General features: G+C 37.9%; 5 protein-coding genes across 5 annotated transcripts; 2 read left to right on the top strand and 3 right to left on the bottom strand.

Annotated features, from left to right (window-relative positions):
* Window positions 1–2,432: 2,432 nt before the first annotated feature.
* LOC108854535 (NADH dehydrogenase [ubiquinone] iron-sulfur protein 1, mitochondrial) lies at window positions 2,433–5,265 on the bottom strand. Its single transcript, XM_018628127.2, has 4 exons — window positions 4,759–5,265; window positions 4,396–4,642; window positions 4,034–4,328; window positions 2,433–3,962 (listed from the first exon to the last, which is right to left on the bottom strand). Exons 1-4 carry the CDS (start codon window positions 5,183–5,185, stop codon window positions 2,688–2,690), a joined length of 2,244 nt encoding a protein of 747 aa, XP_018483629.2. The 5' UTR covers window positions 5,186–5,265; the 3' UTR covers window positions 2,433–2,687.
* Window positions 5,266–5,974: 709 nt separating this feature from the next.
* On the top strand, window positions 5,975–9,190 carry LOC108850591 (uncharacterized). Its single transcript, XM_018624093.1, has 7 exons — window positions 5,975–6,889; window positions 7,086–7,430; window positions 7,481–7,804; window positions 7,894–8,034; window positions 8,116–8,384; window positions 8,478–8,562; window positions 8,633–9,190. Exons 1-7 carry the CDS (start codon window positions 5,975–5,977, stop codon window positions 9,188–9,190), a joined length of 2,637 nt encoding a protein of 878 aa, XP_018479595.1.
* A 955-nt stretch (window positions 9,191–10,145) lies between these two features.
* LOC130510772 (uncharacterized) lies at window positions 10,146–12,414 on the bottom strand. Its single transcript, XM_057007401.1, has 3 exons — window positions 11,695–12,414; window positions 10,544–11,341; window positions 10,146–10,462 (listed from the first exon to the last, which is right to left on the bottom strand). The coding sequence occupies exons 1-3, from the start codon at window positions 12,412–12,414 to the stop codon at window positions 10,376–10,378; spliced, it is 1,605 nt and encodes a 534-aa protein (XP_056863381.1). The 3' UTR covers window positions 10,146–10,375.
* Window positions 12,415–12,423: 9 nt separating this feature from the next.
* LOC130510773 (uncharacterized) lies at window positions 12,424–13,872 on the bottom strand. The gene is made up of 4 exons (XM_057007402.1): window positions 13,418–13,872; window positions 12,937–13,302; window positions 12,687–12,854; window positions 12,424–12,554 (listed from the first exon to the last, which is right to left on the bottom strand). Exons 1-4 carry the CDS (start codon window positions 13,857–13,859, stop codon window positions 12,424–12,426), a joined length of 1,107 nt encoding a protein of 368 aa, XP_056863382.1. The 5' UTR covers window positions 13,860–13,872.
* A 595-nt stretch (window positions 13,873–14,467) lies between these two features.
* LOC108852499 (uncharacterized) lies at window positions 14,468–15,575 on the top strand. The gene is made up of 3 exons (XM_018626001.2): window positions 14,468–14,743; window positions 14,827–14,954; window positions 15,021–15,575. The coding sequence occupies exons 1-3, from the start codon at window positions 14,519–14,521 to the stop codon at window positions 15,193–15,195; spliced, it is 528 nt and encodes a 175-aa protein (XP_018481503.2). The 5' UTR covers window positions 14,468–14,518; the 3' UTR covers window positions 15,196–15,575.
* The last annotated feature ends 3,674 nt before the right edge of the window (window positions 15,576–19,249 follow it).

The raw sequence follows: 19,249 nt of genomic DNA, 5'->3' as shown, positions 1-19,249 counted from the left end.
ACCCGAATGGGGCTGAAATCTTTGACCCCGAAAATTCGAAACCCGAATGGACTGAACTGAAACCCGAATGGATACCCGAACGCCCACCCCTAGTTTTGACTTTTTGATTCTGTTTAGGTAACAAAGTGGGGACCGGCTAATATCTGAGAAATTTTTGATTCTAATGCGGTTCATCAATTATGATCAGATTTTATATTAAAATAATTCAGATAATTTTAAATATGTTGGATAAAAAGTATTTAGGTAATTTTCTTTTCTTTTTTCTTTTTTTGAGTAATTCAGTTTTTAATAGAATTTTAGTTTAATTATTTTAAAACTAAATATATAATATATTTATGTATACACATTGTTTTTTAGATATTCCGGTATCTATTCAGTTCTAGATTCGATTCTGATCTGATATCAAATTTTTTTTGTATAGAAAATACAAAACTTTTCATGTTGGAATATTATAGACACAATAAAATGAAAAACGTATTGGACATGGCGATAATTACAATAAGTTTGTTTACAAATATTCAAACATGAAATGTTGATAGGATCTTGTATTTTCCTCCTTTTATTTGGTCTATAAATGATCCACATTTTTGGGTACTCGTCCTGCTCTGAAGAAATAAAGAGTTCTTATATTTGATTCTATTAACAAAGGGATTAAACTCTTTTCTTCCTCTTCTTATTGGGACAAAGGCTCTCAAATTGTTAGAATAAGAAAATTGAATAGTTTCTTTTGATGGATTTGGAACAGAATAAGTAGAATTGGAGTTTTCATTTTGAAAATGTTTCGTAAATGTTCTGATTTTCAGATCTCTCATAGAATCTAAGTGCTTATGAACTGGTGGTAAAGAGAATGTTATTGATCCAGTGTCTAAAGCAAAATATACTCAAGGAACAAGCATATGTGTGATTCATGCCCCAAAGATACTTGACAATTGATAAACATGGAAGATTAACAGATGGTGGTGCTTGAACTGCGGTGACGGATGGGCGATGACATCATCAAAAATTAATCTCAGACAGCCACATTTGCTAGAGTATTTTTTTTAGAATGTACATGTGTTTTTAATGTATTTTCGTAGATGGTGTGTTGTATTTATGTTTTAATGGGTTTTCAATTCTTTCCTATTTTTTAATCTATTTAAAACTGAAGTATAAATAGTAATTAATCCTAAGTTTTACACAAAAATTACCTTTTCATGCCACTCTAATTAAAACACCGTCGTTTTTAATAACTCAATAATAACTCTTTCATAATTTGAAAATCCCGTTCGTTTCATAACCCATAATTTCGGCTGTTAGGTTAGAAATCTAATCTATTAAAACTGAAGTACAAATAATACTTAACTCTAAGTTTTGCACAAAAATTACCTTCTCATGCCACTCTAATTAAAACACCGTCGTTTTTAATAACCCAATAATAACTCTTTCATAATTTGAAAATCCCGTTCGTTTCGTAACCCATAATTTCGGCTGTTAGGTTAGAAATAAAAGTTTATATCTGTTTGGGCTTTTGGTAACTATATGGCCCAAATAATAAACCATATTTATATTATTCAAAACCAAATTAATAAAACATATGACCAATTGTATAATTCAAAACCAAACCCAACGATTGATCTTTAGTTATGGAAACATGAAATTTTTTTTTTACCTTTTTGAGATAATGTATTTTTAGTAACCAATTTAATAATATATGATTTCTTTAACATTTAGTATAATGTTTCCATATTGTTAAAACTGAAGTACAAATTAGGTTTGTTTGGAAACTTGGATATTTTGACATATTTGTTATTAAATTTTATATGTAATATATTATCTTTCTTATAGATTTTGAAAATTTAAAGTATATAATAAATTTTAAGAATACTACAATTAAATAATTACTTTGAGGATTTTTAAACAGTTCTATTTGATTTATGATTTTTTATAAAAGAGAAAAATACAGTTAAATATTTATAAGAAAAATATATTTTGGTTTATGAGGAAAAGTTTATCTTAAAATTATGTCTTTCATTTTGTATTTATCTTTACCCGACATCTTTTTCATAAAAAAAAATTATCAAATAATTAAAAATATGCAAATTGCTTTTCTTTTATATTTTGTAAATATTTTTATAAAATTAAAATCTACTAATAAAAAATTAATTATATTTTTTATAATTCTTCAGGTTAAGTTTTCTGAAAAATGTTATTTAACACATCTTAATAATACTAATTTTAATTGATGTATTTCGTGATTATATTAATTAGCAGCTTTGAATAACTAAAATTTATTGTTTTTTAAATAACTAAACTTCATATAATAAAATCTCAATATTCTGTTTTAGTTTTCTTGTTCCTTTAATTGAAATTTTACATTATAAAAAATCGATGCAGATTTATCAGAAGGGGTAAAAGATTACTATAAATGAGAAAAATTGTAGTTATAGCAGCCATGCCCAAAACGTTCTTCATATATGATATGACATTAAAGAGAAAGTACACATGAATATTCAAATCCCTACAAAGAACAAACACAAGATGCAACAAATCAAAACATCCAATTTAATACAGCAAAGTTTTGCATCTAACAATGTGGTTATTGCCATTTTGTTTATAGGTTTCACCGCAAGATTAAAGAGTACTCGGCTTAAATAAAGAGAGCCTTTATTTTTTGCAAACAAAAAAAAAAGTGAAGCAGAGAAAAGCTCTCACTTCTTCAAGAGAACGGCACTGCACTGAGCCATGATCTTTGATGCTCTCGTGATGGCGTTTGTCATGTAAAAGTTCTCGACCACTGGTTTGAACGGCGTTGTGCTCATTGTCTCCTTGCACTCAGGCTTCAATGAAGGCCCAAAAGCAGCTGGCTCTCGTTCATCTGTGTGGACTAGATTCGGTGCGACGCTCTTGATCCTGGACCTAACACCTTCGATGGAGTTGTAAGGAAGATTCACACCAGAGACCTCGGACAAAGCTCTCACAATCTTCCAGTCATCTCTTGCATCACCAACCGTTGGGACAGCGGGAACAGTCTGTTGGGTGAATCCTTCTGTGTTCTCATAGGTTCCCTCTTTCTCGGTGAAGGCCGACGCAGGGAGGATTACGTTTGCACGGTAAACTGCTTTGTCTCCATGGTGACCTTGGTAAACCACAAAGGCGTCTTTAGGAATCTTGTCAACATCTACATCGTCTGCTCCCATCAAGTAGACAAATTTCGCAGACTCGAGGGCTTTAGCAGACTGTTGAATGAGACCAAGATCAAGAGCAGCTGCTTGAGCAGCGTACAGGAGGAGATAGTTAAGACCGTTCCAGTCTGGTCTGACAACATTGTTGGCTTGTGCAATGGACTCAACAGTAGAGAGGATAGCATCTTTGTCTGTTCTGTTGAAGAGACCGGCGCCAACAATGATTGCAGGGTTCTTGGCGTTCTTGAGAGCAGAGCAGAACGGGTGACGTCCCTCGGCGATTTCCTTGAGGGTATCAGGTCCAGTCCCGAGGTGTTTGCAGTCGTAGTTGAAATCTGCAGGTGGACCAATGTAAGCAACCTTGGCATTGGATGCACGGACTGTCTTGCAGATCCTAGCGTTCACCATTGCAGCTTCAACTCTAGGCTGGGTACCAACGAGGAGGAAAAGATCGGCGTTCTCAAGGCCACTGATGCTAGTGTTCATTAGATAGCTGTACCTAAGATCAGCATCAACACCAACAGCTGTTCCTTCACACCAGACATTGTCTGAACCCATTCTGTTAACGAAGTCTTTCAATACCATCATGGATTCAGCATCAGATAGCTGACCTGCTATTCCAACAATCTCATCTGACTTCACCTGATGGATGATATCACCCACAACGGCCAAGGCATCACGCCAGCTCACCGCCTTGAATCGTCCATCTGAATCTCGAATCATAGGGTCGCTCAGCCTTTGCCTTTTCAGACCGTCATAGCTGAATCGGGTTTTGTCAGATATCCACTCTTCGTTTATATCCTAAACAAAAACAATAACCACATGTTCAACACCCAGACAAAAGATTCCATAACAATGTTTTTGAACATTACCTCATTAAGACGTGGAATGATACGCATCACCTCAGGTCCTCTACTATCAACACGGATGTTGGAACCAACAGCATCACTCACATCAATGGTTTCTGTTCCTTTCAACTCCCAGTTCCTGGCTTTAAAGGCAAAAGGCTTTGAGGTCAAGGCTCCCACAGGACAGATGTCAATAACGTTTCCAGAGAGTTCACTGGTCATAAGCTTTTCAACATAAGTCCCAATTTCTTCTCCGCTTCCACGGCCTAGCATTCCAAGATCCTGAACCCCAGCAACTTCAGAAGCAAATCGTACACACCTACAAACACACAACACATAATCAAATAAGAATCGCATTCACTTGAATCGAACTGTCTTTCACTAACCTTGTACACTGGATACACCGAGTCATAACAGTCTTGACAAGAGGACCGAGGTTTTTGTCAACGACAGATCTCTTCATCTCGGTGAAACGGCCTCTGTCAGAACCAAAAGCCATAGACTGGTCCTGAAGATCACACTCTCCTCCTTGGTCACATATAGGACAATCCAGAGGATGGTTCATCAACAGAAACTCCATCACTCCCTCCCTCGCCTTCTTTGCTATTGGTGTATCCGTCTTAATCTTCATCCCTGTTTAAAAACAAAAAAAACAATCTCTTAAAACAAAGATCCCCCAAACTTAACAACCTATCTCGTTTATCAATCAAACATAAAATCAATCAAGGAGGATGAGATCGAATCTTAACCGGGAAGAGCAGGCATAGCACACGAAGCAACAGGCTTGGGAGACTTCTCGACCTCAACAAGACACATCCTGCAGTTTCCAGCAATCGACAATCGAGAATGGTAACAGAACCTCGGGATATCGACTCCGGCGACCTCGCAGGCCTGCAGAACAGTGAAGCCTTTCGGGACTTTGACCGCGTAACCGTCGACGAAAACCTCGATCGCGTCCTCGGGGTTGGCGAAATGGACACGCGCTCCGCCTACGGGGTTCCTCGGAGGGAGGATCTGATTCTTCGGAGGCTCCGCAGGCTGAGAGGCAGCTGCGGCTTCCGGGGATTGGAGCTCTGGTTTCGAGACGATGGTGCGGAGGGAGAGGTTGGAGGTTTGGGATCGGAGGAGACGAGAAGCGGGGCGAATCGCTCGAGAAGCTAAGATTCCTACACCCATTGCGTTTGTTTGTTTGTGGATCTCTTCTTCTTCGTCGTTCCTCTTTGTGTGTATAATCTCGATCTTGTTGTTGTTTTCTATCTGTGCGGCTAGGGAAAGTGACACGAATCTCTGTGAGTTATTGGGCCTTTATATGGGCCAACGACTTAAAGCCTAAAACTATGATTGTATAAAAGGTATGTATTTTGGTTTCGAACTTTACTCTTCACTTCCTCTCAGACAAAAATAGTGTTTTTCGCGATCTTGTTGTTGATTTCTCCCTCTGAAGCATTTATGCGGCTAGGAAAGTGACACGAATCTGTGATATAATGGGCTTTTGGATATTAATTGAGACGAAGTTTATTACACAACAACATAATGTTTGTACTTTCGAAAGTCGACACTCTTCTCATTTTGTCTTATATATTTGAGATAATTGGAGCACGTACCGCTAAACCGAGTCGTTATTAGACTTATACCATTGCTCAACATGCTCTAGTTATCGGGACGATTTTAACCCTATAAGCCGAACTGTTAGAGTGGCTAGGTCTGTAATATAGGCCTGTAAGTTTGTCGGTTTTTAACTACCGAGGAGAGTAAATCGCGTAGTAAAGGCGCGCGTGGATGCATGTTAAATTATTATGGCAGTTTTGTAATTTGAAATCCGCGACGGTTGTTTTTCTATAATGGCATTCTTTCGTAAATTCTAACCGCTTTTATTTTATTTTTAAAACCATTATTCAATAACTTCTTCTCCATTCTTCTTCTCGTCCTGGATTCTTCTTCATCTGACTTTGTCTTAATCTCTAAATGCCGACTCCGGAACTCCCATCTTGTATCTTCGCCGCCGGGGAAGAACCGTCTGGCTATAGGGTGAACTCGTATCACAAAGTCAAGGTCACTCAATCCATCCTCGATGCCCTCTCTGAAGATGAAATCTTGTTTCTTAGAAATTCTTCATTTGGAAAGGTAATAGCGATTGATGATAATCCTCCATTCTCCGGAGCCTTCTGCTATTTTATTCTGGCTAGGAGACTGAAGACTAATAAAAAATGGGAGATTTGGGTTCTTTTCGCCGGAACTCCGATTCGGATTTCACTCAGAGAGTTTGCGATTGTTACCGGACTCAATTGCGGTAAGTTGCCCAATCCGAAGAACAGCAGGAAGAAGAACCCATTGAACAAGAAGCTATACTGGAACGAGCTTTTCGGGTCTCTGAAGTCTGTTTCGGTTGCTATGGTCGTGGAGATGCTCAAGAACAAGAAGGTGAAGGATAGAGAAACCAGACTCAAGTTTGCATGTCTCGCCATTGTTTCTTCAATACTGTTGCCATCTTCCCACAAACCGAAGATTCATCCTGAACATGTAGAGATGATTCGTGATTTAAACGAATTCATGGCATACCCTTGGGGACGTTTGTCATTTCAAGAGTTAATGTCATCTCTGCTCAAGAAAGACGAGCTAGCGCTTTCGAAGGACTCATTTGCCCTGAGAGGGTATGTTGAAGCCATTCAAATGGTTTTGATGGCTGCCGTTCCTGAACTGAAGGAAGAAGTCACCCCTAATGCTCCGGTGGTTGTCCAAGATTCCGACAGCGAGGAGGCGGACATGGAACTCCATGCGGAGACGGAAGCAACAGACAAAACCGCTTCTGCAAATCCGCCGGAAAACACGAAATATGCACTCGTACCTGCTCACGCTAAGGCAATCGACCTCGAATGCAAGGTAAATTTGTTTCTCCGTTAGCGCGTAACTAGTTAGATGTATTATAAACTTCGAAGTTCCGCTAAGTGTTGACATATTTTGCTCGTTAAACAATGTTTTACCTGTTACCTTGATTAGTTCTTCTTATTAAATATCTTGTTAGATAAACGTTAGTGTAATGAATTTGTTGAAGCTAATTTGCACACATGTGATGCAGATACGGGGTAGGTCTATTTTGGATTCACCACACGAGGTGTGGGATCTGGAGGCTGATGTTGAATGCCCAGATGAACTGGAGGATGCCCTAGTTGACACTGTCGTTGACCTTGTGTCGTCTTGCTTCCGCTTCAAGAAGAAGATGTTCAAGGGTGGCGCCACTGTCTTGGAATTGTCTCGCATCAGAAACAAGAAGCGCAAGGGCAAAATGCCAAAAGATAACAACGAGAGTGACGATTCCTCAGACTCCTCAGGCGAAGACACTACTGACCAAGATTCCGGCAATGACTTAGCTAACATGGTGTCCATCAAACTGAAGGAAGAGATAAGCCGCATTGTTGAGAAGGTATCGAAAGGGGTTGAACATCAGGTCAAAATACGATATTGGGCCTTAAGTTGGATGATCGCATATCCAGGCTCGAGGATTCTTTCTCCCCATTAATTGGTATGGAGGAGCGCATGGCTGGTATGGTTGCTGAGAAAATAGATGGGATCCAGGCAGTTGTCATCGACACCGTGTTATCGCGTCTAAGAAAAGAATTACCCGGTAATGACCTTGATTTCAATCCCGCCCAAGAAGCACAGACTTCCAAAGAACCAGCTAGCACGACGATGCCCACGTCCTCATCGGCTGAACAAGACCCTAAAGATCCCGAACAACCAACTGTAGATCCCTCAGGTGCCATCAGGAAGGTCCTAAGTGATCTACACGAATCGCAGGTAAAACATTAATTAGCGGTTAAGTTTTTTTTATAGAGGGTTCTCACCAGCAGTCTAAGGTTTAAACATCTTTGCATGCTACAATTCAGGTTGACGATGGCACCAAACAGGTAGCAGAACCGAATCACGAGGTAGTTGACCCTCTTTCTGAAATCCCAACAGAGACAACGGTCCCCGCATACTCAGCCCATACTGTGTTTGAACAGGGCCCGTCAATTCCTCTTCCAGAGGTAATAAACCATTTCATAATTTTCCTTATCCCTTTGAGCACACTGTCTTACACAACCCTTAATGATAATCTCATGGTTTAGGGGAACAAACCATCATTCTCACTCGGCGTTGGTGTTTCCCAGCCCCAACCCACCACGGAGGTCGTCTCTGCCACCCCCATTGGCTTTGTGCTGCCGCAGGTCAAGGTTCCTCAGCCAACCAAACCGTCTCGTCAAAGCAAGAGAGCTCGTGTTACTCCTGCAGGTCTTGAAGATTTCAAATGTGACGCTACTGTCTTAGGCGGCTTAGTTTTCATGAAAGACTTGGAACGGCACTATATGGACGTCCTTGAGCAGGTCACATGGGTAAAGTAAGCACATGTTTCATTGGTAAATATCTTATTAACCAACAAAACATTTATTGGCTCGCTTATTAACAATTTCCTGGTTACCTGAAACCGTAGGTCCATCAAGATAAGCAGTGACCGAGAGGTCAGCGCTTTTGATTTCGTGGATATCGCGCTTAGATCAACCCAAATGGCTTCTACGGTATTTATTTATGCAAACCTTAACCTTTTCAATTTTTTTGTTTCTTTACTGTTAACGGAATCCTTGGCAGGTAATGGACTCTCTAATGGAGTACATCAGGAGCCAAACGCCAACATCCGAAAACATAGTGCTTGTTTCATGCACCAAACTGCCTGCGACCCTTATGTCTCACCATTCACGGTTTCTGAAGACGGCGCTGAAAGACCGAACGAGGTTCAAGTTCTCCGGGCAATCCCTTAGTTGCATAAGCAGTGGTTTCAAAGGGAGGCTATATTTTCCGTTTAACATAGATCAGCAACACTGGATTGGTGTATGCGTCGACTTCAAGTCCGGTGTGCTCCATGTGCTTGACTGCAACACAGCTCTGATGACTGATAGCCTTATGAGGAAAGAGCTGAACCCGCTCGCAACAATGCTGCCGTTCATCGCCATGGATGGATCTAAGGCCGATACCGGTGTAACTCCCAAGGCTCTATCGGTCACCAGGTGCAAGGGAATTCCCCAGGCTTCAGCTACTACAGACGCGGCGGTAATGACAGTTCTCCTTATTGAAGCACACAAAGATGGAGGTGTTGATGCCTGCAAAACCATAACTCCCAGAGTGTTACCCGGTGCTGCGAAGCAGTAACTAGTCAAGTTTTTCAAACACGTCAAAGAGTCGGTTTCCGTTCAGCCTGGGGAAGTTTAGTCCGTCATATTTGGTCCTGGAATAAAACTAAATGTTGGCTAACCAAATTCTTATATGCCTCATCTATTTTTAATAAATTGTGTCCAATACTTTTTTATTTAATTTACGAATCTGAACCTTTTGGCAGCACGTTTTCATCATTTCCTTCTTTTTTTCTTCAGTTGTACTTGATTCTGTATCTTATAAGCTATTTATTATCAGCTACGTTGATTATTATCCTGTGTGCTCCATCAACTTACTTCTTATTTACTCGATTATCAGCCACATAGTCTATTAATTTCTAAATATATCTGTTATATGTAACAAACGATCCGGATCTCAAATATGTCAAATCTGTGAGTTCGACAATCTCCTCCCGAGTTATAATTTGGTTCATGTAAGTTGTCCCTGGTACCCGCTTCGCTGGTTATTATTTGAGCAGTAGGTTAAATATAACCATTGATGAACATATTACCCGCTACAAAGGTTATTACCTGATACGTAGGTTAAATGTGACCAATGATGAAAATTTTACCGGCTACATAAGATATCGCCTGATACATAGTGTTATATTCATAAATAACGTTACATTCATAAATAGCGTTACAATTTTGGTCACATGCGACTGGTGCCGAACTTGTTATCAGCTACAAACCTTTTTACCACCTTTAGTAGGTTGTGTATAATTCATTGGTCTATATAATTCCACAGTTCTTGTAAATAATGCGTTTAACAACCTTTACTACCTCTAATGTACTAGATTATCAGCTACATATGTTATTAGAAGGTAAATATTTTTGTTACATGTAACTAATGATATGTTGTTCAACCACGGTTAAATTATTCGTTTGACATTTACGACCTGACATTTAATAAGATTAGTTAACTGACATAATGCAATGCATCAGGTAAACGATTTCGGCCATGCAAATTTTTCCATTAACACATCCGAATACTAGTTCCAAGTCTTTAGATAGAGGGCAACATTATTCTACTCCCAAGTCGTACTTACATATTTGTCAACTTGAGAGTAGCTTAGGGGAACATGTTTAACATATTACATAGAAAGGGAAGGTCGCCCCAGATCTGACCTTCAGAAGACCATCCTACCATCCGCTGCCACTCCTAATACATAAAGATAACAGATCAGATAGGCATCTTGCAGGTTGCGCGGTTGTGATCACTCCCCTCGCACCTGCTACATGCCCTGCTCCTCTTGAAAACACCAGTGTTCTGTGTCAATAAAATCATTAGCAGATAAATATAACATTATCAGTAACAAAGAAGTCAAGTGTATTGCATAGATTGATATACCCTTATCTCTCCTGCCGACGGTATGCGTGCCTTTCTTGGCCTTCCTGCTGGCCTTTTCGTGCTTGGCGGTAGTAGCTGCATTCCAGGCTGCATGTTTGTGACCTTTGAAGGATCCACAGGGTTTATGCTTCCTGCGTAGGCCAAGCTCCAGTAACTTGTTGTGTACTCCCTAGCAACCAGTCCTTCAACATTATGCTTCCCGTTAACGGATGCAGCAGTAGCATGTGTGCATGGAATTCCCATAGTCTCGAATTCTCTGCATGAACAAGTCCTTCTCTCGAGATCCACTCTATTGAAGTCACCCACATCATCACGGACTTCATACTCCCCGTTGATTATGTGTCGCACAAGATATCCAGTTGATAAAGCGAAGTTCCGAGTCAAGATAGCAGCCACTTTGGGAGTTAACGCGCTAACATTAGTGTTAGCAGATACGCGTCTGCTGGAGAACCAACCCATTAGCATTGTTCTGATGTACTCTATGAGGCCCACAATAGGGTACTCCCTTGCAGTGGATAGCGCATTGTTCAAAGATTCAGCCAAGTTGCTAGTCATGATATTGTACCTAGCACCGACGAAGTGAGATCTAGCCCAATGCACGAACCCAATCCTTATGAGGTAGTCGGCACATGCAACGTCAATCACCTTGATCTCGTTGAAGTGGGTGTTGAAGTCCTCCACTCGGAATGCCCTTGCAGCTCTGGCAATAAGGTACAGTAGGTGCTTCTTCTTGAAAATTGTTTGGACATTGCGCTGGAGATGCGTAAGGCATGCGCAGTGTTGAGCCTGTGGATAAACCTGAAAATATAAGTTCATTAAATCATCATCACTTCCGGTTATGACTATCTACTGGCTCGGTTACATATATTCAATGTCTTATCATTTAAAGACTATTCTAGCAGTATAAATATATATTTAACAGCTAATTATATCAATATATGATATGATAATATTATAAGATATGGCAATATATGATATATATACTGTATCGATTTCTAACAGATAACTATATATATATTTATATATATATATATAATAGATAAATATTTTTATATATTGATATATATATGTAGCAGCAATATTTAACAGCTAATTATATCGATATATGAAAAAACTATATGATATTGTGAACTCAAGAAGTCGATTCTTACCCGGCGTATCCCTGAGTAGATTGAAGTATGGCGGTCTGACACGAACACAAGCTCGTATGAATCTGGGACAATGTCCTGAAACTTACTGAAGAACCAACTCCACGATTTGTCGTTCTCGGTGTCCACTATTCCAAATCCAATTGGGAATATTTGAAAATTCCCGTCTTGAGCACTAGCGGTGAGCAGACACCCAGAGTACTTCCCCTTTAGGTGTGTACCGTCTATTATAACCACTTTCCTCATGTACGGGAATCCTTGGACGCATGCCGCGAAACTGAGAAACAGATACTTGAATCTCTGTGCACCATCTGGTCCATGAGTTGTCTCCAACGCTACTGACGACCCAGGATTTTCAAGAGATACTTGCTCCAAGTAGGCTGGCAATGAGAGATAAGCAGCCTCTGCGCTTCCAGTACCCTGTCCTATAGCTGACTCTCTAGACTTCCAAGCCTTCCAGTAAGTGATAGGGACTCTGTGATCTGTTCGCATCAGCTCTCGAACTTCCCCCGGTTTTGGGCCACTTCCTTGTCCAGCACCGTAGCGTTGTCTCATTATCCCTCCAATTACAGAGGCTGTTGCATGGTTGCGGAAAGCCCACCGGTCAGCCAGTGAACATGTATGCTGCGCATCCAATGTTTTTATCTCGAACCTAGGACATCCACCCATTTTTGTAGCATAGACTCTCCACCCACAAATCTCACCAACACACTCAAGTAACATTTTACCAGGCTATGAACGTTTTACCAGGTATCTGAACTTGTTAGCGATTGCGTACAGCGTCATATGGAGTTTGAAAGCATCCTTATTATCGAACACTTGGCCCACTCGGAGATGGCCCTTTGCTTGCAAGTCTTTCCCTTCTGTTAATGCACAAACAACATATTTAATTCAGATATCTCACTCGCTATTTATTATTCAGGATAATTAGCAGGCTACAGATATCGTGTATTTTGATTACTAAACATTGATTTAACCGCCAACGACTAACTTACCAAGTATCTGACAATCATCAGAATCCCCCTCAAATGGAACGCCCCTAAACAGATGCTGGGCTTTGCTCTGCGTCGGCTCATCAAACTCGCTTGACATGTTTCGAACTACGCTTAGATCACAGATTGACCCAGTGTGGCTGATGCTATCTCTGTTACCAGTACATGTACCTGCCAATTAATGGTGTATCTGTTAAGTAATCTGTTATTTCAGCTAATGCTTTCTAAAACTAGTCATTTACTAACCACATACCTAGCATCAGTGCTAAAGTTCCTGAATTCGGCCCTATACCGACTCCCATCGGTGGGACTTCAACTCTCTCTTCGGTCATGATGCCCTTCCCCTTATCCATCGTAGGACAGTAGTCTTTCGCTGACGTTTCAGTTATGTCCTGAAGTCTTATCACAGAACCTGTGCTAGGGGGATCATCGTCTTTGTCTGGCCGTTTAGATGAGTCCGCGGAGGAACAAGAATCACCACCGATTATGAACCTTTCATCATCCTCCATCTCCCTTGTTAGAGCCTCAGAGTGTCTCTTTATCTTTTGAAGTTCCTCTGTAGTGCATATCTCCATCAACACCTCCTCGCTAGCTAACAAGTAGCCCCGCTCAGCAGTCCCTGTCATATTAGTAGTTATTAATTGTTTTAGCGGCTAATTCTTTTTGTAATGTTAAACATTCAGATAACAGACAACTATCAAAGACAATACTCCTAATGTTTTATATCTGCTAACCTCGCCAGTGGGCTAACGGGTGTCTATCCACCTCAGGGTCCGTATTGAGTATCTGACCCTCCTCTATTGCGACCGAACGACGGTAACGGCTGACATCTTCATCTCCGTATGTCACATAAAGCTCCAGCCAAACACAGTCTACCCTCACCGCCATGAATACCTCTACATCTCCGTCGTCAGTTATCTCCAACGGCGCCGAGGTGTAGTCATCTATTTCTTTCATCCAGTCGGGCAACTCATATGTCAGTAGCACAGGCGCTGTCGGAGAAAGGAACTGGTCTAGCCTGTATTTATCCTTGACAGTTGAGACGATGGAGCTGTAGCTCTCATTCTCCTTTAGCTGAACATCAAACTTCGGCTCAACGTGGTTCCTGTTGAACCTCCACTGACCTTGAGCTCCACGGTGCCAGTCACCTAAAACCAGCCTCACCAGCTGAACCATCTTCCTAAGCTCCCCTCCTGGACGGAAATAATTATATTTATATATTATATATACATTTATGATAACACTTTCTAGCTCCATAACAATGGAGATTTTTCCTTAACAACCAAGTAAAGGTCTAACCTTTTCGTGTCTGGAGAGAAAACGATCTCTGTCAAACCATTCTTGATCACAGGATCTTCAAGTCACAGCTCTCGTTTTCTCCCTTTTTTTCTTTAAGAAGAAACCAAACTGATAATTTTAGTTTTCTTCTCTACCTATATATTTATGAGATACTTTTCTAGTTTAGATTTCCCGTTTACCTTACCGATGCAACACTCCCCATATCATCCACTCTGTCGCACAACAACCAGAGCAATCGTGTGGTTTAAATTCAACTAGCTAACAACCTAGTCTAATGAACAGAGCACTGACACAACCCTGAACATATCTTCCTCATGTCAGAAATCCCTGCTCCACGCCGTTTCCCGTGTCCAAGCCCTGAGGAGAATTGGGTCTTATTTTGGTTCAAATTGTGGGCATTAAGCCCTTTAAGTCACTCATGTGGCAAAGCTCTAATTTGGGCCTCCATTGGGTATATTCTGCAAATTTTCCCTTTATATTTTCTACTGACAAAACTTGCTTAAAAAAAATTTGCTGAAAAAACCCTAGCGAAATCAATGCTTCTGATTGATTCCAGCGGTTCGGATATCGGTTGCTCCGAAATCAGAAGACCCATGATGAGGAAGCGTGACATCGACGACGACTACGAAGAAGGAGAAGAGATTTCTGCCGGAAGGAGGAGAAAACAACGGAAGAAGGATACAATATCAGTTGAATCTTCTTCTTCTCTTCCGACTTCAAAGATGATTTGGACCAAGAACAATGAGCTCGCCATTCTCAAGGTTTCTCTGTCAAATACATTCTCTCTTTTTTTTCTGTAAAAAACATTTCTGAAAATTTGTTTGTTTGTTTGTGTGGGGGTAAGGGTATTGTGGACTACCAAAGGATGGGGAAGGAGTTGCTTTTACGGGTACAGATGGCGAAGAAGTCTTCAGGTTGTCAACAATCATCTGGGGAAATAAAGAAACTGAAGGTGTTTCGGACCAAGCGAAGGTGGTTACTTTGTGTGTTTTTGTTCTGTTTATAATGCGACCTTTAACTGATGTGTAATGATTGTAGGTTCATGTTTTCATGGAGGATGTGCCTGGTCCGGATCACGAACCTACAAGAGTGGAGACAGAACAGGATGAAGATGGTTCGGATGAGTTATGCATTCTTCAAGAGGTGCTCGAAGCGTCGGCTGTGTTTCCTACTTTTGGTAAGAATCAGCAGAAGATACTTTTTCGTAATCTGAAAAACCTTGCGGCTCAAAGGAAGAAAGAACTAACTAACCGATGAGTGGAAGGCATTGCTTGATGAAAAAATGAAATGGAACATCAAGAAAATGACTTTTGAAGCAAAGCTAGCAAACCCGAGCGTCTGCTTAATTCGAGAACAAGGGAAGAAGGTTTCTGCTTTTGGGGATTATTTAACTGTTTTTAGCCTCTTCCTACTAATGTTCTTTTCTAAGCCATGTTAAACGGTTGTTGGCTTTTTCTTTTGTCTTAGGAGTTAGGATGTTGACTAGTTATTGAAACTCTAATTATAATATTATATTATGTGCTTTTAAGTAATGTAGGTAACTAATTTTTCTTTTTTTTTTGGTCAAAACTAATTTTTCTTTTGTTCGCCTCACTTGCAACCTCCAAGAAAAGGAAAGAAAAAACTGGATTAGGGGAATAGTTTGTCAAATATGCTCTTAGCATAAAAAAAACACAACATTTCCTAACTGATTCCGTTACACTATGTAGCCTACAAATAAAAGATGGAGACTCTAAAATCTTTAAATGTAATTGCATGTTGTTTTAACTCAAACTTGATTCTCTGTCCTATGTTTGCAACTTTTTCCCCTCTGATTACTTATCTGTTTTCGGTTAGAGCTTCCTGAGTCTCTCGACATTGGTATTCAGTACTTCATATCATTTATAAAGGCAAACTCATCATGCTGAACGAAATATTATGTATTGGATTGTATTGAGAAAGAAACAATTCTTATGTTTTATAGATTTTTAATATTTCCTATTAGTTAATTATTATATTTAGGAAGTCATGCCCATGATGTGGTTACCGGTTAACCATAAATCAAGATTTTCACACATTTGCCAAGCTAAGAGCGAACAATTTTACACTCTTCATACTCCATGAACATCTACCGTATTTTGTATGCATGGTCCATGGGACCTCAAATATTGGTGAAAAATGAGGGGCATGGGCTCATGCTTCTATTGTGGTGAGCTTGGCTCTGCACTAAGTGGAACATCCAGAAATATATGTTCACACTGAAAATAGATTTAAAGAGTTTTTATAAAATAAAGCTAAAGAATTTAGAATCTAACAATGTTGAGACAATACTTAAAGAAAAATGTTGAATACTTTCAACAAAAAGTATTATTCAAGGCACTACTATATTGTAAATATAATAGTAAACTAGAAATTTACCGAAATTGTAATGTTTGGCAGACCGATTTTACCATCCCGGTTTAGAAATGATGTGAAAGATATCATATGGATATTCGTTGAAGAACCAGAAAATTATTACAAATGATCTTCTATATGCTCTTTGCTTACAAGAAAATATAAAAATATGATTTTCACCAATCAAATAGATTTGGAATCTATTTATACAAGGAGATGTTTGTGGGTTTGATCATCCACTAGTGGACTGATCATCCACCATATATTTATAACTAATGCATCTTTTTCGCATGTATCCTTGTTATAGATCTGCAACTTGATGTTTGCAAGACTAATTGGTAATACTGGGGGTGTACTAATGTTGTGAAGAGAATGAGGGGGTGTATTAAATCTTGATTATGAAATGATTTGATTTGTGATTAGTTTTTTAGATGATTTTATATGAATTGGATAGTTTAATATGATTTTTTGTTAAATAACTCTAGAATCTCACATAAAACAATGAGATTCTAGATTGCAATTGCTCAGCATTGAGCATTCCTTTAGCTGCAATTTAATTTATTTAGGTCACATGAAGTTTTGTGCTTTGTCTTTGTCACAAGATGCAAAAGATGGAATGTTAAGAATGTCAGATTCTTTGGCTTATAAATTTTCTTCTCATATTATATTCTTGGAGAAAAAACCTTTAAAAAGGCATCTCTCTTATTAAAATAAAACCACTAAAAGAATCTACATACAAAAAAATCATTGCTGGACCATTATATTTAATCACCTTTTTAGTATTTCAACCTACACAAAAATTAGTTATTATATATAGAGAGAGAGATGGAGAGAGTTTGCTTCAAGATATACACTTCTTAGAGTGCATCTTTATCGCTCAAACCCGTGCATGATTTTAAAAGAAAATGAATATTAATATTATAAAAATGTATTTATTTTTTATTTTTTTCTTTACAAAAAAAAACAATAAATGGTTGACATATACGTGTGTGAATTTGATAACCGTTTATTAAAGCGCTTGTTTAAAGACTATTCTCTTTCCTATATCTTAACTTTTCACTATTTTAGTTATTTTTAATCTTAAAAACTAAGCTAAGAACCTAGCGTTAAAGATGGTCTTAACTTCAGTTCATCAAATGGATAATTGATATTTTAAAATTAGTATTTAAATATTTCTTATTAATTAAAATATTCATTTATAATATATTGGAAGTTATATATATATACAAATATAGTTGCACAATATATATATATATATATATATATAATATATATATTCAAAAAAATCAATTAATTGAAACATATCTTATAAAAATACACTTCAAACATATGTTTAAATCATAAAGTTACTTTTGAAATTTCTAATCTAAATTTTTCAAATAAGTTTAAAGTTTAACATGTCGATGTAATTACTGCTGGTCTACAAAGGAAACCTCCAGATTTATACTGATTCTTTTTAGTTATACATAAAAACAAAAGTATACGTATATAAAAATTAAAGTTACAAGATTGTGTTGAAAAAAAGAAGTTACAAGCTATGGCACAATAGATATTTGAAATAATAAAATAAAACCTGGTAGGCTATTTACAGATTATATAGTTGGGGCCAAATACTAATCAACCAAGCTTAATACACTGTAGTTGTGTGAAGTGTTTTTGAGCTTCCAGATTTCCTGCTATAGCGGTGGTGTCAACAACAATTTTTTTGCAAGCCTTGCGTGAATCTGATGTCTCGAATGACGTAAATATTTGAAAAAGAAGGTCCATAACACATCCAAGAAGTGGAATATGCGTCACTTGATCCATTAACTGAGAGATGTATAGATGTCTTGCAATATATTTTCAGATGCAGAAAGAAGAAAATTGTATGAGATGAAGAAGAAAGGAGAAGAGAAGTGAGTTTATATTGAAAGGAAGACTTGGTCACCAAGAATTACAAATAGATTGGCTTGCTCCCCAAGATTCCAATTTTATTTCTCGTTCATTGTCTTGAACTCTAATTTGTCGTCTATATGAAGGATTTTTCTTTTTTTGAACACACTCGTTTACTTCTCTTTATTCAATTCGAGTTTTTAGCAAAAAAAAAAAAAACACACTCATTTATGAAGGATATAAACTAGTAACTAGAGCTCAATTATGTAGAGAAAATATATCAGTTTGTCTTCTGTTCAAAATACATCATAAAATAGTTGGAATTTTATATAACTGGTTCAGTAGTTCGAAACACAAATGGTTCAAGTTAATTAACGAATGCAATAGCGATAAAAAAGTACATCTACTATTTATATGTTTTTTTTTTGAAAACCAATGTTAAATTTTGAAATCTTTAACTGTTAAATTAAAACATATTAATAATCGATAAAACTATCAGAAACTAGTTTAACATGTTATAAATATTAAATTATGATTTATAGTATAGATTTTAAAATTAAATATTATATATTACAAATATATGAATAAACTCACAAAAAAAATCTATACTATAAATCATATTACTATAAAATGAATTTAAAATCATTTTAATAATTTATAAGTATCTCTATCCATGACAATTTGATTCTAAAGGTTTTGATTTTTAAAGATTTAAGAATATTAATTAAAAGATGTATTTTGAATTGGTTTCAAAAAAAAAAGATGTATTTTGAATGATTAAATGTCAAACAACTCAAAGCGGTCGTGGGGAAACAACAAATGTTGACACTTAAAAAAGAAAGAAATTAAAATAAAAACTAGATTTTGTCCCGCGCTTTTGAAGCGCGGAATATTTTACGATAAAATTTTTTACTAATAATTTAATAAATATTTTGGTAATTTTTAAAGAGTGTGTATTTAAAATATTTTTGTATTTAAATCAGTATTTTTAAATTCAACCCGATTGTGATTATACCGGTTAA

Source organism: Raphanus sativus, chromosome 4 (genome assembly GCF_000801105.2).
Source record: "Raphanus sativus cultivar WK10039 chromosome 4, ASM80110v3, whole genome shotgun sequence".
Classification (NCBI taxonomy): domain Eukaryota; kingdom Viridiplantae; phylum Streptophyta; class Magnoliopsida; order Brassicales; family Brassicaceae; genus Raphanus; species Raphanus sativus.
This window is presented reverse-complemented; position numbering and strand designations above follow the sequence as displayed.

Excerpts from the sequence above, each read along its gene's own strand:
- LOC108854535 (XM_018628127.2), bottom strand. The coding sequence starts at position 5,185 with ATGGGTGTAGGAATCTTAGCTTCTCGAGCGATTCGCCCCGCTTCTCGT. Across the intron at positions 4,643-4,758 it reads TGCTATGCCTGCTCTTCCCG|GGATGAAGATTAAGACGGAT; the intron begins GTTAAGATTCGA and ends GTTTTTAAACAG. Across the intron at positions 3,963-4,033 it reads TCATTCCACGTCTTAATGAG|GATATAAACGAAGAGTGGAT; the intron begins GTAATGTTCAAA and ends GTTTTTGTTTAG.
- LOC108850591 (XM_018624093.1), top strand. The coding sequence starts at position 5,975 with ATGCCGACTCCGGAACTCCCATCTTGTATCTTCGCCGCCGGGGAAGAA. Across the intron at positions 6,890-7,085 it reads CAATCGACCTCGAATGCAAG|ATACGGGGTAGGTCTATTTT; the intron begins GTAAATTTGTTT and ends CATGTGATGCAG. Across the intron at positions 8,035-8,115 it reads CGTCAATTCCTCTTCCAGAG|GGGAACAAACCATCATTCTC; the intron begins GTAATAAACCAT and ends CTCATGGTTTAG.
- LOC130510772 (XM_057007401.1), bottom strand. The coding sequence starts at position 12,414 with ATGTTACTTGAGTGTGTTGGTGAGATTTGTGGGTGGAGAGTCTATGCT. Across the intron at positions 11,342-11,694 it reads TCTACTCAGGGATACGCCGG|GTTTATCCACAGGCTCAACA; the intron begins GTAAGAATCGAC and ends TTATATTTTCAG. Across the intron at positions 10,463-10,543 it reads CGTCGGCAGGAGAGATAAGG|AACACTGGTGTTTTCAAGAG; the intron begins GTATATCAATCT and ends TTATTGACACAG.
- LOC130510773 (XM_057007402.1), bottom strand. The coding sequence starts at position 13,859 with ATGGTTCAGCTGGTGAGGCTGGTTTTAGGTGACTGGCACCGTGGAGCT. Across the intron at positions 12,855-12,936 it reads AACTTTAGCACTGATGCTAG|GTACATGTACTGGTAACAGA; the intron begins GTATGTGGTTAG and ends ATTAATTGGCAG. Across the intron at positions 12,555-12,686 it reads TGATGATTGTCAGATACTTG|AAGGGAAAGACTTGCAAGCA; the intron begins GTAAGTTAGTCG and ends GTGCATTAACAG.
- LOC108852499 (XM_018626001.2), top strand. The coding sequence starts at position 14,519 with ATGCTTCTGATTGATTCCAGCGGTTCGGATATCGGTTGCTCCGAAATC. Across the intron at positions 14,744-14,826 it reads ATGAGCTCGCCATTCTCAAG|GGTATTGTGGACTACCAAAG; the intron begins GTTTCTCTGTCA and ends TGTGGGGGTAAG. Across the intron at positions 14,955-15,020 it reads GTGTTTCGGACCAAGCGAAG|GTTCATGTTTTCATGGAGGA; the intron begins GTGGTTACTTTG and ends TAATGATTGTAG.